The 13,855-nt window shown below is 45.9% G+C and overlaps 1 protein-coding gene across 2 annotated transcripts in view; it reads left to right on the forward strand.

Moving 5' to 3' along the window:
• Positions 1-13,855, forward strand: part of TFDP1 (transcription factor Dp-1) — a 155,306-nt gene that overhangs the window by 40,689 nt on the left and 100,762 nt on the right. For both annotated transcript variants that reach the window (XM_040336262.1, XM_040336263.1), the window contains exon 3: positions 2,714-2,780. In XM_040336262.1, the coding sequence (XP_040192196.1) occupies positions 2,714-2,780 (67 nt within the window). The remainder of the gene's footprint in view (positions 1-2,713; positions 2,781-13,855) is intronic.

A 13,855-nucleotide genomic window follows, 5' to 3' on the forward strand; every position in this document is an offset into this window, starting at 1 on the left:
GCTTCTTGTGCAATGCAGGAACCCTGCAAATCCACTGCGGGTTCCTGCATCGCACCTGACTCACAGGCAGTTCACACTGCCTTATGCGAACCGCTGGGCATGCCAAAGTTAATGACACCCCCAGACCCTCAAGTTTTTTCACATTAATGCATTCTATGTATTAAGGAGAGGATGATTGGAGCCCATCTGTGCAAAACCCCTGCACAGAGGAGGCAAGTATGACAGGTTTGAAAAAAACAATAAAAAAAAAATCTTTACAACCCCTTTTTAAATGCTTTGTCCCAGATCTCTGTACTAACGCAAGCAAAGTTAGCACAGCAATTGTCCCTTCTGTGTTGTCTTCTGATAGGGGGCGGTTTCTGGCAATATCCCTATCACTGATTTAGAAATTAAAGCGGAGCTCCATTCAAAAGGGGAAGCTCTACTTGTTTGCTTCTGTTTAAAGCAAGGTATTCGCTCCTAATTCCAGATAAGATTGGTGTCCAAATAAACCAATAAGACTATTTAAAGTGATTTCTTAAAGGAGTTCTCTGACCTAAAACTTTTAACCCCCGCTGTGCCCGGGCTGTAAAAATATACAAAATAAACTTTCACTTACCTGCCTACGATCCCCCGTTCCGATATCGCCCTCCCGTTCTCCGGTCCCGGTCTCTTCCGCTTCCTGTGTGTCGGTGACTCATAGGCTGAGCGCACTATGAGTCACCGACACACAGGAAGCGGAAGGGGCCCGGGACCGGAGAACGGGACGGCGATATCGGAACAACAGGGGATCGTAGGCAGGTAAGTGAGTTTATTTTGTATATTTTTACAGCACGGGCACAGCGGGGGTTAAAAGTTTTAGGTCAGAGAACTCCTTTAAGTAAAATGTGTTTTACTTTAATGTATTCCCAGCATTAAGGTACAAATGCTGCCTTGTTCTCCCTAGAGAAGGCATGTCCAAAGTCCGGCTAGTGTTCCAGTTTAATGCTTCCCCACTGGTAATTTTGCTCTATATATCTTTTGTGGCCCCCAAATGATTCACAAAAGATATAGACCGTATTTATCGTTCTGGCAGCCTCGGAGGGGATAGGAAGGGGGCGGAATGAGTGCCATCAGATTGCATTAAGGAGAATATCCTGTTTACTCGGCGGCCTCTAATAGGAAGTTCCAGATCCTGGGCTGGCATTGGACGACTGTTCTACCGTAGGAGGTGGGACTTTATATTAAAGAGGCCACAGAGTAAACGGGAGATTCGCCTGTATGTAATCTGTTGGTGCTCGTACCGCCCCCTCCCTTCCCCTCTGAGGCTGCAGATGGGCATCGATCAGGCTGCATTCATGTCAATGGTGAGGCTGCAAATGGGCACTGATTAGGCTGCATTGATGGGCACTGACCCTTATTTTTCCCCACAGTTCCTAATTTAAAATGTAATTAAAATTTTTTCCCTGAAACCTCCCTCTTAAAGTAAAGGTGCGTATTATGACGATAAATACGGGGTATCCCAAGCTCATCCTTAGACTCTTCCCCACACACAACTACCAAGGCTAGAGAATTCTTATTGTGCAGTGTATTGCGTAATTTTAATGGTTCAAAGAATGTCAGGCAAAATGGTTGGCCCATAGAGGAGAGTTCAGGACCAGTTGGAAAAAAAAACGCCCAACTGTTCATAAACATCCATTTACCAGCAGCAGTCTATTTGATGAGGCCTAAGCATAAGCCTAAGCCAGGGGTGTCCAAACTTTTTTCAAAGATGGCCAGATTTGATTAAGTGAACATGCACGAGGGCCGACCATTTTGCCTGACATTCTTTGAACCAATAAAATTCGGTCCAAGTGTGTTCCTCCGAGCACTAATACACTGCCCAACAAGAATTCTCTTGCCTTTGTGGCTGTGTGTGGTGAAGAGATTAGCTTGGGCGTGTTATTTGGAGATCTATCTATCTCTCTATCTATCTCTATCTATCTCTCTTTTGTGGCCCCAACGAATCCCTGAACCCCGCTCAAGACCAAGGATGAGTTTGGGCGTGTTATTTGGATATACCGTATTTATTGGCGTATAAGACAAACCTTCACTTTAAGAAGGAAGTTTCAGGATTGTTTTTTTATTATTTTAAATAAAGAACTGTGAAGCAAATTAAGGGCCAGTGCCTATCTATCTGCAGCCTCACCATTGCCACTGGTGCAGGCTGATCGATGCCCTGGGGGGCCACAAAAGATATATATCTAGATCTATATACAAAGTACCAGGGGGGCCACATTAAACTGGAACGCGAGCCGGACTTTGGACACGCCTGATTTAGAGGTTTGAAAATGTCCCGTATAAGGAAGCCTTAGCGTATATGTTAAGCAGGTTCTTTATTAGAAATTGACCACTGAGGGGCACTGTTTCTCCATCAGACTTTAACCTTGTTCATAGTTAATGTGTTGAATATAATTGTTGGGGAAAGCTGACACTTGTGCAGCATTAAGATAAAGTTTTATTTAACATTTTTTTATTCTTCTAAATACAAATGTGAATGATTTCTGACAATAAAAAGTAAAGTCACACATGATATGAGTTTGTTTTGGATTGTAGATATTTCAGCTGCCTTAGTTTCTCTAACGCGTATGTGTGACTGCAGAAGACATGGTTTCATTGTGCAGCAGCAGCTTGTCTTTGCTATTCTCCTCCTTTTTGTTTAACTAGTTTTGCGTAGATGTTTTGTTTATAATTTTTTGTATTTTTTTTTTTTCAGGCTGGTTTAATTGAAGCAAATGGAGAGCTCAAAGTATTTGTTGATCAGAATCTCAGCCCAGCAAAAGGTAAAATTACTAAATTGTTGTGGATTTCTGGCTGTAAGCTTTACCTGTACAACCAAATTGTTCTTCTGTTACTTAAAGTATTGACACTCCCTGACTCTACTCAGCGAAAATGGTAAACCTGATAAGCAATATGGTTTAATAAAATGTTTTGTGTGGCCTTTTACTGGGACTGATAGGTTACACAAAGGGAGCTGTTTATGTGCATATCTAATGTGCAGAGATTTCCATTCTGACAAAACTGCATGTTGTTGGAGTTTAAAGCTAGTGGACCTCCAGTATTTTTTTTTCCAACTTTATCTATTAAATCTTCTGCCCTTGTTTTAACTTTGGATAGTCAAACACTTTTTTTTATTTTTTTTTCTGCCAGTAAATGACTTATACAGCCCAAACTTTTTTTCTTGTCTGGTAAAAAGCCTAGGATTATGACTTCATGCACTCTCTCCTGAGAGTTTGCCAGGAACGAGGGGTGGCTGAGTCATAAGAGGGCCAATGAGAGCTGTGGTGGGGTGTGTGTGTGTGTGTGTGTGTGTGTGTGTGTGTGTGTGTCTCTGTGTAAATCCAGGAAGTTAATCTAACACGTGCAGCACAGATACACCGCTCTGAACAGTGAAGCCGGACATGAGGTAATTAGTGGCACACCCAATCCAGGTCCTTCCTGCATCCAAAACTAAATCGCTGGTTTAAAAGCATAGAAACCGTCGGTTCTGGAAATTAAGTCTTGAATCTTTATTTTAATACGACCATGTAAAAAAGGTAAAGGGGTAACGTGTTTGAACAAGGCTCTGCCGAAACGCGTTGGCCTTTAACTCTTTTTTCATGGTCGTAAAATGAATAAGGCTTCATTTCCACTGGCGTTTTTACAGCCACTTGTTAGCCTTTTTTACAGCTTAAAAACGCCTGTCCATGTTTATTTTGTAAAAAAAAAGCTCAAAAACGCAGCGGTAGCGTTTTTGCATGTCTGGCGTTTTTACAGCTCTACTCTGGAGCTTCAGAACGCCCTGGTCATGCGTTTTCTTTACAGCTCAAAAACGCCTATGCCATTTGCAGCTCAAAAACGCCTATGTGGGCATGATGCCATAGAAGAACATGGACAGGCTTTTTTAAGCTGTAAAAAACGCTCAGAAAAGTGGCTGTAAAAACGTCAGTGGAAATGAAGCCTAAGATTCAAGACTTAATTTCCAGAAGTGTCGGCTCTTCTAAGCTTTTAAACTAGAAATTCAGGAAGCATCTTCAGCTGGCCACAGTTAAAATGGTTGATCCCAGACTCGTGTAGGGAGATTTCTGCAGTATATTTGGCAAGTACAGAATTGCAGTATATATATAAAATATGCAAAGTGGTTGGAGAGAAGCTTCAGAAAGGCAAAGATGTTTTTATTACAAATTATGTGAGCAGACTGCAGTTCCTCTTTAACCTCTTTACCACCAAGGACGTCCTCCACTTTGAGCGGTGATATCTCAACGATGCCTGCAGCTACAGGCATCATTCAGATATCCCCGTCTTCAGCCGCCGATTCTCTGCACCATAAGAACGATCAAAGCGGTGGTTCCGCCGCTTGATCGTTCTTATAGGCAGCGGGAGGGGACGCCCCCCTTCCCGCCGCCATCCGGTGCTTCTCCAGGCTCTCCTGTGCCATCGGGGGCCCGGAGAGCGAATCGGTCGGCGTCCGCTGCAGAACCATAGAGATGACTGGTGACCAGATGGTCACAGTCGTCTCTATTACCGTCGGAGGACCGGGCGCGACGTTATGACGTCACGCCCGGTACCCGGAAGTAAACAAAGCTGCCATCGCGGCTGTCTGCATGTGATCGGTGATTCTTTTTTCACCGATTTCATGCTTGTAAGCCTGGAGGAGAGATGTGGGGTCTTATTGACCCCACATCTCTCCATAAAAAGGACCGGTCACACTGATTCCTATTACAAGGGATGTTTACATTCCTTGTAATAGGAATAAAAGTGATAACACATTTTTTTTTTTTTAAAGTGTAAAAATAAAAAAAATTAAGTACAATAAAAATAATTTTTTTTTTCAAAACGCCCCTGTCCTCGTTATCTCGCGTGCAGGAGCGAACACGCATGCAGGTCCCGCCCACATATGTAAACACTGTTCAAACCCCACATGTGAGGTATCGTTGCGTGCGTTAGAGCGTGTGCAACAATTCTAGCACTAGACCTACTGTCAAACTCAAATAGTAACCTGTAAAAAATGTTAAAGCGTTCACCTATGGAGATTTTTAAGTACTGAAGTTTGGCGCCATTCCATGAATGTGCGCAATTTTAAAGCGTAACATGTTGGGTATCTATTTACTTGGCGTAACATAATCTTTCACATTATATAAAAAAATTGGGCTAACTTTACTGTGTTTTTTAATTCATGAAACCGTTTTTTTCCCCAAAAAAAGGCGTTTGAAAAATTATTGCGCAAATACCGTGCAAGGAAAAAAAAGTTGCAATGACCGCCATTTTATTCCCTAGGGTGTCTGCTTAAAACAAATATATAATGTTTGGGGGTTCTAATTCGTTTTCTAGCAAAAAAAATTGTGATGTTTACATGAAGGAGAGAAGTGCCAAAATTAACCCGGTGGGCAAGTGGTTAACCACTTTCCGCCCAGCTTTTTTTTTTTTTTTTAATATATAAATAATAATAATAAAAAAAAAAAAAAGGTGATCAAATACCACCAAAACAAAGCTCTATTTGTGGGAACAATCTCGGGTGGGGGGCCGGCTCCGCGAGTTCGCGGCTCGGTGGAGGTCTCTTCTTTCCGACCGTTGGGTCTGCGAAGTAGTTTCCTCGGGGTACAAGAGTTTCTCTCTTGTCCACCAAACAGATTTTTTCCCTCCAACCTCCGGCTTCTTCCGGATCGCCTGAAGGACCTGTCAGGAGCTGTCCAGGATTTGCTGGACAGGGGGGTGGTTGTACCGGTCCCCTCAACGGAACGGTTTCAGGGGTTTTTACTCCAATCTGTTTGTAAGTCCCCAAGGGGGACGGGGTCCGTCCAGTCCTGGACCTCAGGGCCCTTAATTGCTTTGTCAAAGCGCAAAAATTCAGAATGGATTCGATACACTCAGTAACGGCAGCGCTCCATCAGGGGGATTTCTTAGCATCCCTGCTAAGTTTTTTTGCGGTCGGGGAGGACCAGTTTCTATTGTGACCCTCCCGTTCGGCCTAGCTTCGGCACCAGGGTTTTTGTTTTTCACCGAGGTGCTCGCCCCGATTCTGGCCCTGCTGCGGCGGTGTGGTATCGCTATCGTGGGATACCTGGACGACCTTCTTCTGAGAGCTTCCTCAAGCTTGGATAGGGTAGACGATGATGTGTCTATCACTTTTCAGACCCTCCGAGAATTCGGTTGACTGCTGAGTATCCAGAAGTCGGTACTGGTACCGTCTCAGCGGCTGGAAGGTCTGGGGTTGGTCCTGGATTCCTCAGAGGCAAGAGTTTTTCCGGTGCAGCGGTTGGCGACCCAATATGGGCGTCGCTTCACTTTTGCATGTCAGTGCTGGGTCTGATGGTGGCTTACATCTCTGGTACTACGGACCGAAAAATTGTTCCTGCCGTGTCACTGAACAGTGATCATGACAGATGCCAGCCTCTCCGGCTGGGGGGGTGTCTGGGGTGCCCAGTCAGCCCAGGGGCGCTGGACTCAGGAGGAGTCCCGCCTTCATATCAATGTGCTTCCGAGCGATCAAGTTGTGTCTCTCCACATGGTCTCTGGGTCTGCAGGGCTGACCGATCAGAATCCAGTCTGACAACCCCACGGCGGTGGCATACGTCATTCATCAGGGGGCACACGGAGCTCGGCTGCAGCGATGGGCCGAGACCTACGTTCCAGCTCTGTCGGCGATGTACATTCCGGGGGTGCTGAATTGGCGAGCCGACTATCTAAGTTGCCGAACATTGGACCAAGGGGAATGGTCACTTCACCCGGAGGTGTTTCGGAGTCTGTGCCAAAAATGGGGCGCTCCAGTCGTGGACCTTCTAGCGTCCCGTCTCAATCAGAAGGTGCCACGGTTCGTGGCCAGGTCGAAGGACCCGTGGGTGGACGCGTCAGAGTTGGTGGCTCCTTGGGGCTTCTATCGCCTAATCTACGCCTTCCCTCTGAAGCTACTTCCACACCTGCTGCGCAGAGTGGAAGCCGAGGGGATTCCAACATTCCTGATCGCCCCAGACTGGCCGCGACGCTTCTGGTACACGGACCTGGTGCGTCTGGTGGCAGACGCCCCCTGGCGTCTACCCCTGAGAGAAGATCTTCTGTCGCAGGGTCCGATCTTCTACCCTGTTTTACGGTCACTGGCTTTAACGGCGTGGCTGTTGAGAGCCAGGTACTGAAGGACTGGGGCCTATCGGGTTCAGTGGTCTCTACCATGCTGCATGCACGGAAGTCTACTTCACGGAGGATTTACCATCGTACGTGGAAGGCCTACATCTCTGTGTGAAGAGATGAAGTGGCACCCCTGTACATACGTGGTGTCCCGGATTCTGCTGTTTTTACAGCGGGGAGTGGATCAGGCTCTCGCCTTGAGTACGGTTAAGAGTCAGATTTCGGCTCTGGCTGTTTACTTTCAGCGACCTTTGGCGGCGCAGTCCTTGATGCGTATGTTTGTTCAGGGGGTCCGGCATGTGGCCCCTCCGGTGTGCCACCCACTACCCCCATGGGACTTGAATTTAGTCCTTTCAGTGCTTCAGAATGCTCCCTTTGAGGACATCCGAAAGATTCCCTCGTTGACTCTGTCCCAAAAGTTGTTTTTTCTGGTAGCAATTACCTCGATCAGACGTGTGTCTGAACTAGCGGCCTTGTCCTGCAAGGATCCCTACTTGATCATCCATGAGGATAAGGTGGTGCTGCGACCTCAGCCGTCTTTTCTACCAAAGGTTGTTTAGGCTTTTCACATTGAGGACGTTGTGTTGCCATCTTTATGTCCTCAGCCGAAGAACCCGAAAGAGGCCACTTTACATTCCCTGGATGTGGTTCGGGCCATACGAGTGTACTTATCGGCTCCGTTCCGGAAGTCGGACTCGCTGTTCGTGTCGGTGGCTGGTCCTAAGAAAGGGCTGGCAGTATCGTCGGCCACCATTTCTAGGTGGATCCGACAGGTTGTGCTTCTGGCCTATGCCCTGAAGGGGCGGGCGCCTCCCTTTCGGGTTACTGCGCATTCGACCAGGGCGATCGGTGCCTCTTGGGCTTTCCGGCATCAAGCCTCTGTTACAGGTGTGTAAGGCAGCGACCTGGTCGTCGGTCCCTACTTTTTCAAAGTTTACAAGGTGGATATGAGTGCATGTTCTGATGCCTCCTTTGGCCGCAAGGTGTTACAGGCGGCAGTTAATAGTTGAAGTTCCTCCGTTGGTTAACTCCGGTTTTGTTTGGGGTGAAGCTTGGTTTGCTGTGTTTTCCCACCCCTCAAATTTTTTTTTGACACTGCTTGGGGACGTCCCTAAGGTCAAAGGCTGCTGTGTCCATCCATGAACGGAAGAGCAAATAGGATTTTTGTACTCACCGTAAAATCTATTTCTGAGTTCATGGATGGACACAGCACCCACCCCCTCCTTTGTTTGTACTGCTTGTTACGAACTGAGGCTGCTAGAGCAGGATGTGGGTTATACCCAGGGAACCACGGCCCCTGGGAGGAGCTGCACGGAAGAAAATTTGTTAACATTTTAAGTGCTGTATTTCTGCCTAACTCTCCTGGAAGGAAGCGGATATAACCCTAAGGTCAAAGGCTGCTGTGTCCGTTCATGAACTCAGAAATTGATTTTACGGTGAGTACAAAAATCCTATTTTTTTTTTTTTTACTCCGTTTAGGCCGATATGTTTTCTACATATTTTTGGTAAAAAAAATCGCAATAAGCATATATTGATTGGTTTGTGCAAAAGTTATAGCGTCTACAAAATGGGAGATAGATTTATGGCATTTTTATTTACTAGTAATTGCGGCGATCTGTGATTTTTTTTTTTTTCATCGCGACTGCAACATTATGGCAGATGCATCGGACACTTTTGACACTGTTTTGGGACAGCTGTCAGTGCTATAAAAAATGCACTAATTGACACTGGCAGGGAAGGGGTTTAACACTAGGGCGTTCAAGGGGTTATTTGTGTCCTAGGGGGTGATTCTAACTGTGGAGGGAATGGGCTACCACTGACACGACAGCGATCACTGCTTCCGATGACAAGAAGCAGTAGATCCCTGTTATGTCACTAGGCAGAAAGGGAAATGCCTCGTTTACATCTCCCTATTCTGCCTCTCCGTGTCGCGATCGCGGGCTGCCGGCAAACATTGAGTTTGCGGGGCATTTTTCACGGAGTACGCGGTGCCCGCCAGCAGGCAAATTAAAGGGGGCATACAGGTACGCCCATTTGCCCACTGCTGCCATTGTGCCAATGCATATCGGCATGCAGTGGTTAAAGTGTTTTTAAAGGTAAAAATAAAGAAACTTTACACTGTCTCTTTAAATATGTGATCTCTCCCGTCTGTATTTTATATCTGGTTTATCCTGCCTGCGGCGCTCCTCCTACAAGTAAACTGACCACAGTAGCATGGTTCGGCTATCCATGCGACTAGTGTCAGTTTACGTCATCCCGCTAAAGATATCTTCCGTAGTCAGAGCTGAGCTGCCCATCCCTGCTCTCAGATGAGGAGAGGAGGAAGTGACGTGTGTTCCCAGGTCTTGTTTGTTACTTTGCCATGGATACGCAGAAGCTTGATGGCTGTCACTTCCAGTACTGACGTAACTGTCCTTACAGTAGACACGCCCACAGCAGGTCCATGCATAGCTGTGGTACAGAGTGATCAGCCTCATACCTGCAGGTCAAGTGAACAGTGCTGTATAGGCAAGTTTAATTAAAAAATCAAAACTTCCAGTCCATTCCAGCTTGACTTTATCAGTTCACACATGATGTAACTAGCATGAGTTACAACTATTTTAAGCTGATTTCTAGGGTCTATTTCCTAACTATTTTAAGCTGATTTCTAGGGTCTATTTCCTAACGAGTTGTGTTAAGGTGTTGTGCCAAAATCACAAGCTCTCTGAGGCCCTCGGAAGGTTGTGGATGTCTGTCTGGCATGGAATTTTAAATCTATGCTTCTATTGCAAGGACAATAAACTATTTGCCCAGAGCTGGTCTGGCCTTGCATAATCTTTTAAGGTCAGTTCACACTTGATGCAGTACAGTGCGCTTTTTCTGCACTAAAAATGTATGCACAGTGTTTTCCATGTATTCCAATGGCTCTAGTTCACACCATGCAGTCAGTTTCCAGCGCAGAAACTGACTGTATGGTGTGAACTAGAGCTGTTGGAATACATGGAAAACACTGTGCATGGATTTTGTACAGAAAAAAAGCATCTGGTGTGAACTGGCCCTAAAAGCCCAACGTGGAATCGTAAGGTAACTTTTGCAACAATTGGTTCTTAACCTGTATTCGGCAAGATGTCAGATTTCTGTGTTGTAAAAAAATTAGACAAAGCTAAATTTCAGACCACCTTCTACCTTTTTTAATGTGACCTATAAACCGTACAACTCGATTTGAAAAGCAAATCTTTTAGGCGGTTGAAGTAAAAATAAAAAAATAAATGTGGTTGCATAAGTGTGCATATATACCCTCTTATAACTGGGACTGTAACTGTTCAGAATTAAGCAATCACATCCTAACTCATGTTAAATAGGATTCAGTACAGGGTGTGGCTACAACGGCGCAACACGGAAGCCTTCCTGCGTTCCACAGCTGACCACTGTTTACCAGCGTTACAAGCACTCGTGCGGCCCCTGGTGCTCAGAGGACGGCGGTGACAGCAGGGATTTCAGGCTTGTTTATATGTTCATTCCTTACCTTTTATCTGTACAGGCATTTACACAGGGGGACTGTTTTCCCAATCATTGTGGGGGTCATTTCTGTAGCAATACTACACTATCTTAGTGTGTCTCTTTGCTTATATGTACCCCCAATGAGAATAACCGTTGCAGACCTTGAGAGCTGTGGATGGTGTGTCTGAGAGCAAAAGCATTACTACGCATCTCCTTTTCCAGGTTGTGGTAAGCCCGCACCCCAGTGGGGGGGAGTTATCCACATCTTTTTGGTGAATCTTTAATGGGGTGTATGGTGCACTAACACCTTGTTTTTTGATCACCTAGCACACCACCCCCTTTTCTCTGTTTAAGCTCCTGTCTGGGGCTATTCACCAAAACACTTTAAGCGCTGTTTTATCATTTGAACCACGGTTCTATATATATATGTGATACTTTGTTTTATAGGATTCAGTACACACCTGCCTTCATTTAAAGTGCCTCTGATTCACCCCAAATAAAATTCAGCTGTTCTAGTAGGTCTTTCCTGACATTTTTTAGTCGCATCGTACAGCAAATGATATCGTCTGCAGAGAGCTTCCAAAGCGTCACAGGGATCTCATTGTCAACCACTTCAGCCCTGGAAGGATTTACCCCCTTAATGACCAGACCATTTTTTTTTGCCATACTCCACTAGGTCGCTGTAACTTATAATTGCGCGGTCGTGCGACGTACCCAAACAAAATTGGCATCCTTCCCCCCCCCCCCCCCACAAATAGCTTTCTTTTGGTGGTATTTGATCACCTTTGCGATTTTTATTCTTTGCGCTGTCAACAAAGCGACAATTTTGGAGAAAAAAAAGCAATATTTTTTTGCTATAATATTCCCCCAAATATGTAAAAAAAACTAATTTCTTCCTCAGTTTAGACCGATATGTATTCTACATAATTTTGGTAAAAAAATCGCAATAAGCGCATATTGATTGGTTTGCGCAAATTTTATAGCGTCTACAAAATAGGGGCATATATTTATGGCATTTTTTTCTACTAGTAATGGTGGCGATCTACTTTTTTTTTTTTTTTTTTTCGGGACTGTGACAGACAGAATCTTTTTGTCAAGTGTTTTTTGTTTATTTTGGGGACCGCTGACATACAGCGATCAGTGCTAAAAATAGCCACTGATTCCTGCCAGTGACATTTATACAGTAAAGGGGTTAACACTAGGGGGCAATCAAGGGATTAAATGTGTGTCCTATGGAGTGATTCTAACTGTCAGGGGGATGGGACTGCCTGAAGGAGGAGCCATATCGCTGTTCATACTAAGTATGAGCAGATGTGTCTCCTTACCCCTGACAGAACGGAGATCTGTCTGTTTTCATTGACTGATCTCTGTTCTGTATCTCTCAGGAGCGATCGCGGGTGTCTGGCGAACATCGCGGGCCTCGTGCCCTCTAGTGGTCTTAAAGCGGCCAACGTAAACCTATGGCAGATTTGCCCAGGTGCGCAAACCTGCCGCAGTATAACTGCATCGGCTGGTTGTCTAGTGGTTAAGATATCTGTCGCGGGGCATGTCCGGATGTAAGCCGAGGCGGACATGCTAGAGAAGAGTACATGGAAAAAATTGTCAGATGGCGCAAGATAAGGCAGACTGCAGACAATAGTGGCCCATGAATATAAAGGGGATAAATCTTAATAAGGAAGTGATATAATGATAAATAATAAATAGGTGATAATAATAGTCCTTATTTCAAATGAGTTCATGAATAAAGTCCATAGGCTCTTAGCGGCAGCAATCCCAAAGAATCAAAAGCACGCTCTGGAAATAGTACACAAAGAAAAGAACAGGATGCGCCAATCTAAGTGCAGTATTAAAGGGCTTTTAATAAAAATAGACAAATTACACAGCCAAGTGGTTACTCACAATTGGAATGAGGGAAAAGGGCATATCGGGGGAATATGGTCCGTGGTCACAGGTGTCCGATGTGTCCTGGAAGAGCTCTGCTTATCCTGCAGCAATCCTTCGCCATCCTTCAGTGCTCCCTGGTGAGCCTATCTTAACATTTTTCCTGTGCCCGGCCAGCCAATTGGGGCATTATCTAGGCCACGGCCGGCTCCACGCTTCCGCGGCCGCCTCCATTTTGAGGCCTACGGAGCCTCTCGCATCCTTGCTGCTCCGGTACTGTGATCTGCGGGAACATCCAAGCTTCATTGGGAAAGCTCAGCATGGCCCTGCCTGAGGGTCTCCCTCACTGTACACAAAGGGCTCTTAAAGAGACATCTCCAACCTCCTGCAATTCAGCCTGAAACGCCCCAGGTCACCTGCTCATGCCCTCAAAGAGCAGATCAGCGACCAAAAAGGTGCACGCTTAGCCTGCCCAGTGTCCCAGCACCATCTTTGCTCAACTTGGAGTGCTGTTAACAGACATGAAGCTGGCAGCAAATCTGACGACCTCTCCACCTCCGCAGACCCAACCACAAGCAAATTACACTACTGTTATCCTTGTGGCCATAGAACAGAGTAGGACTCCCTTACTGGTCTGCATTGACAACCTGGCTAAGCAATGTAACCTCATCGGGGCAGATTTGGATAAAATCGGGGTTAGACTCTGAGACACCACAGATGTCACTGCCTGACATGATGCTGCCCTTCACATATTGCAGCACACCGTTCTAACCTTGCTGGCAAAATCTGATGATGCGGAAAACCGACTTTGGAAGAATGTCAGAGTCCTGTACCTTCCAGAGGGGGACCGTCCAGCTGAGTTTGAGGGAGGCCTTCTTTAAGAACCTTCTTAACCTGACCGAGGTACCCCCAACCTACTTGGTGGAAAGGGCCCTTCCTAGTGAGGTTTCTCAATTTCAGAGATCGAGATTGCTCTCCTCAGCCCGCAAGCATCCCACCCTTTCTTATGCACCCAAGTCGCCTGCGTGTTCAACCTGGTGGTTCTGTGAAGTTTTTCGAATCTGCTGATGAGGCAGATGCCTGGCTACTATCTCTGTTGTAATCTTTGTGCCTAATTTTCATCTTGCAATCCTGGCTGTTTTTGTTCCAAGGTTCTTTAGTTCGTGTTTCAAGGCTGCTTGATCAATTCAGCCTATTGCAACGTGTGGAGCAGTACAGTTGTCCGGTAATGGTGGCATACAAGGGGGGGGGGGGGCACTCAATCAACCAGCTGTCTGACATCCCCCTTCCTCCTAGTGACCACCTAGCTGCACTACTCGGATGTCCTCTATACAAGCCCCCTGAAACATGTAGGCTGGCCATCCATTTTCTGACTTGTTATTTCTGTAGTTTTACA

Source organism: Rana temporaria, chromosome 2 (genome assembly GCF_905171775.1).
Source record: "Rana temporaria chromosome 2, aRanTem1.1, whole genome shotgun sequence".
Taxonomy (NCBI): Eukaryota; Metazoa; Chordata; class Amphibia; order Anura; family Ranidae; genus Rana; species Rana temporaria.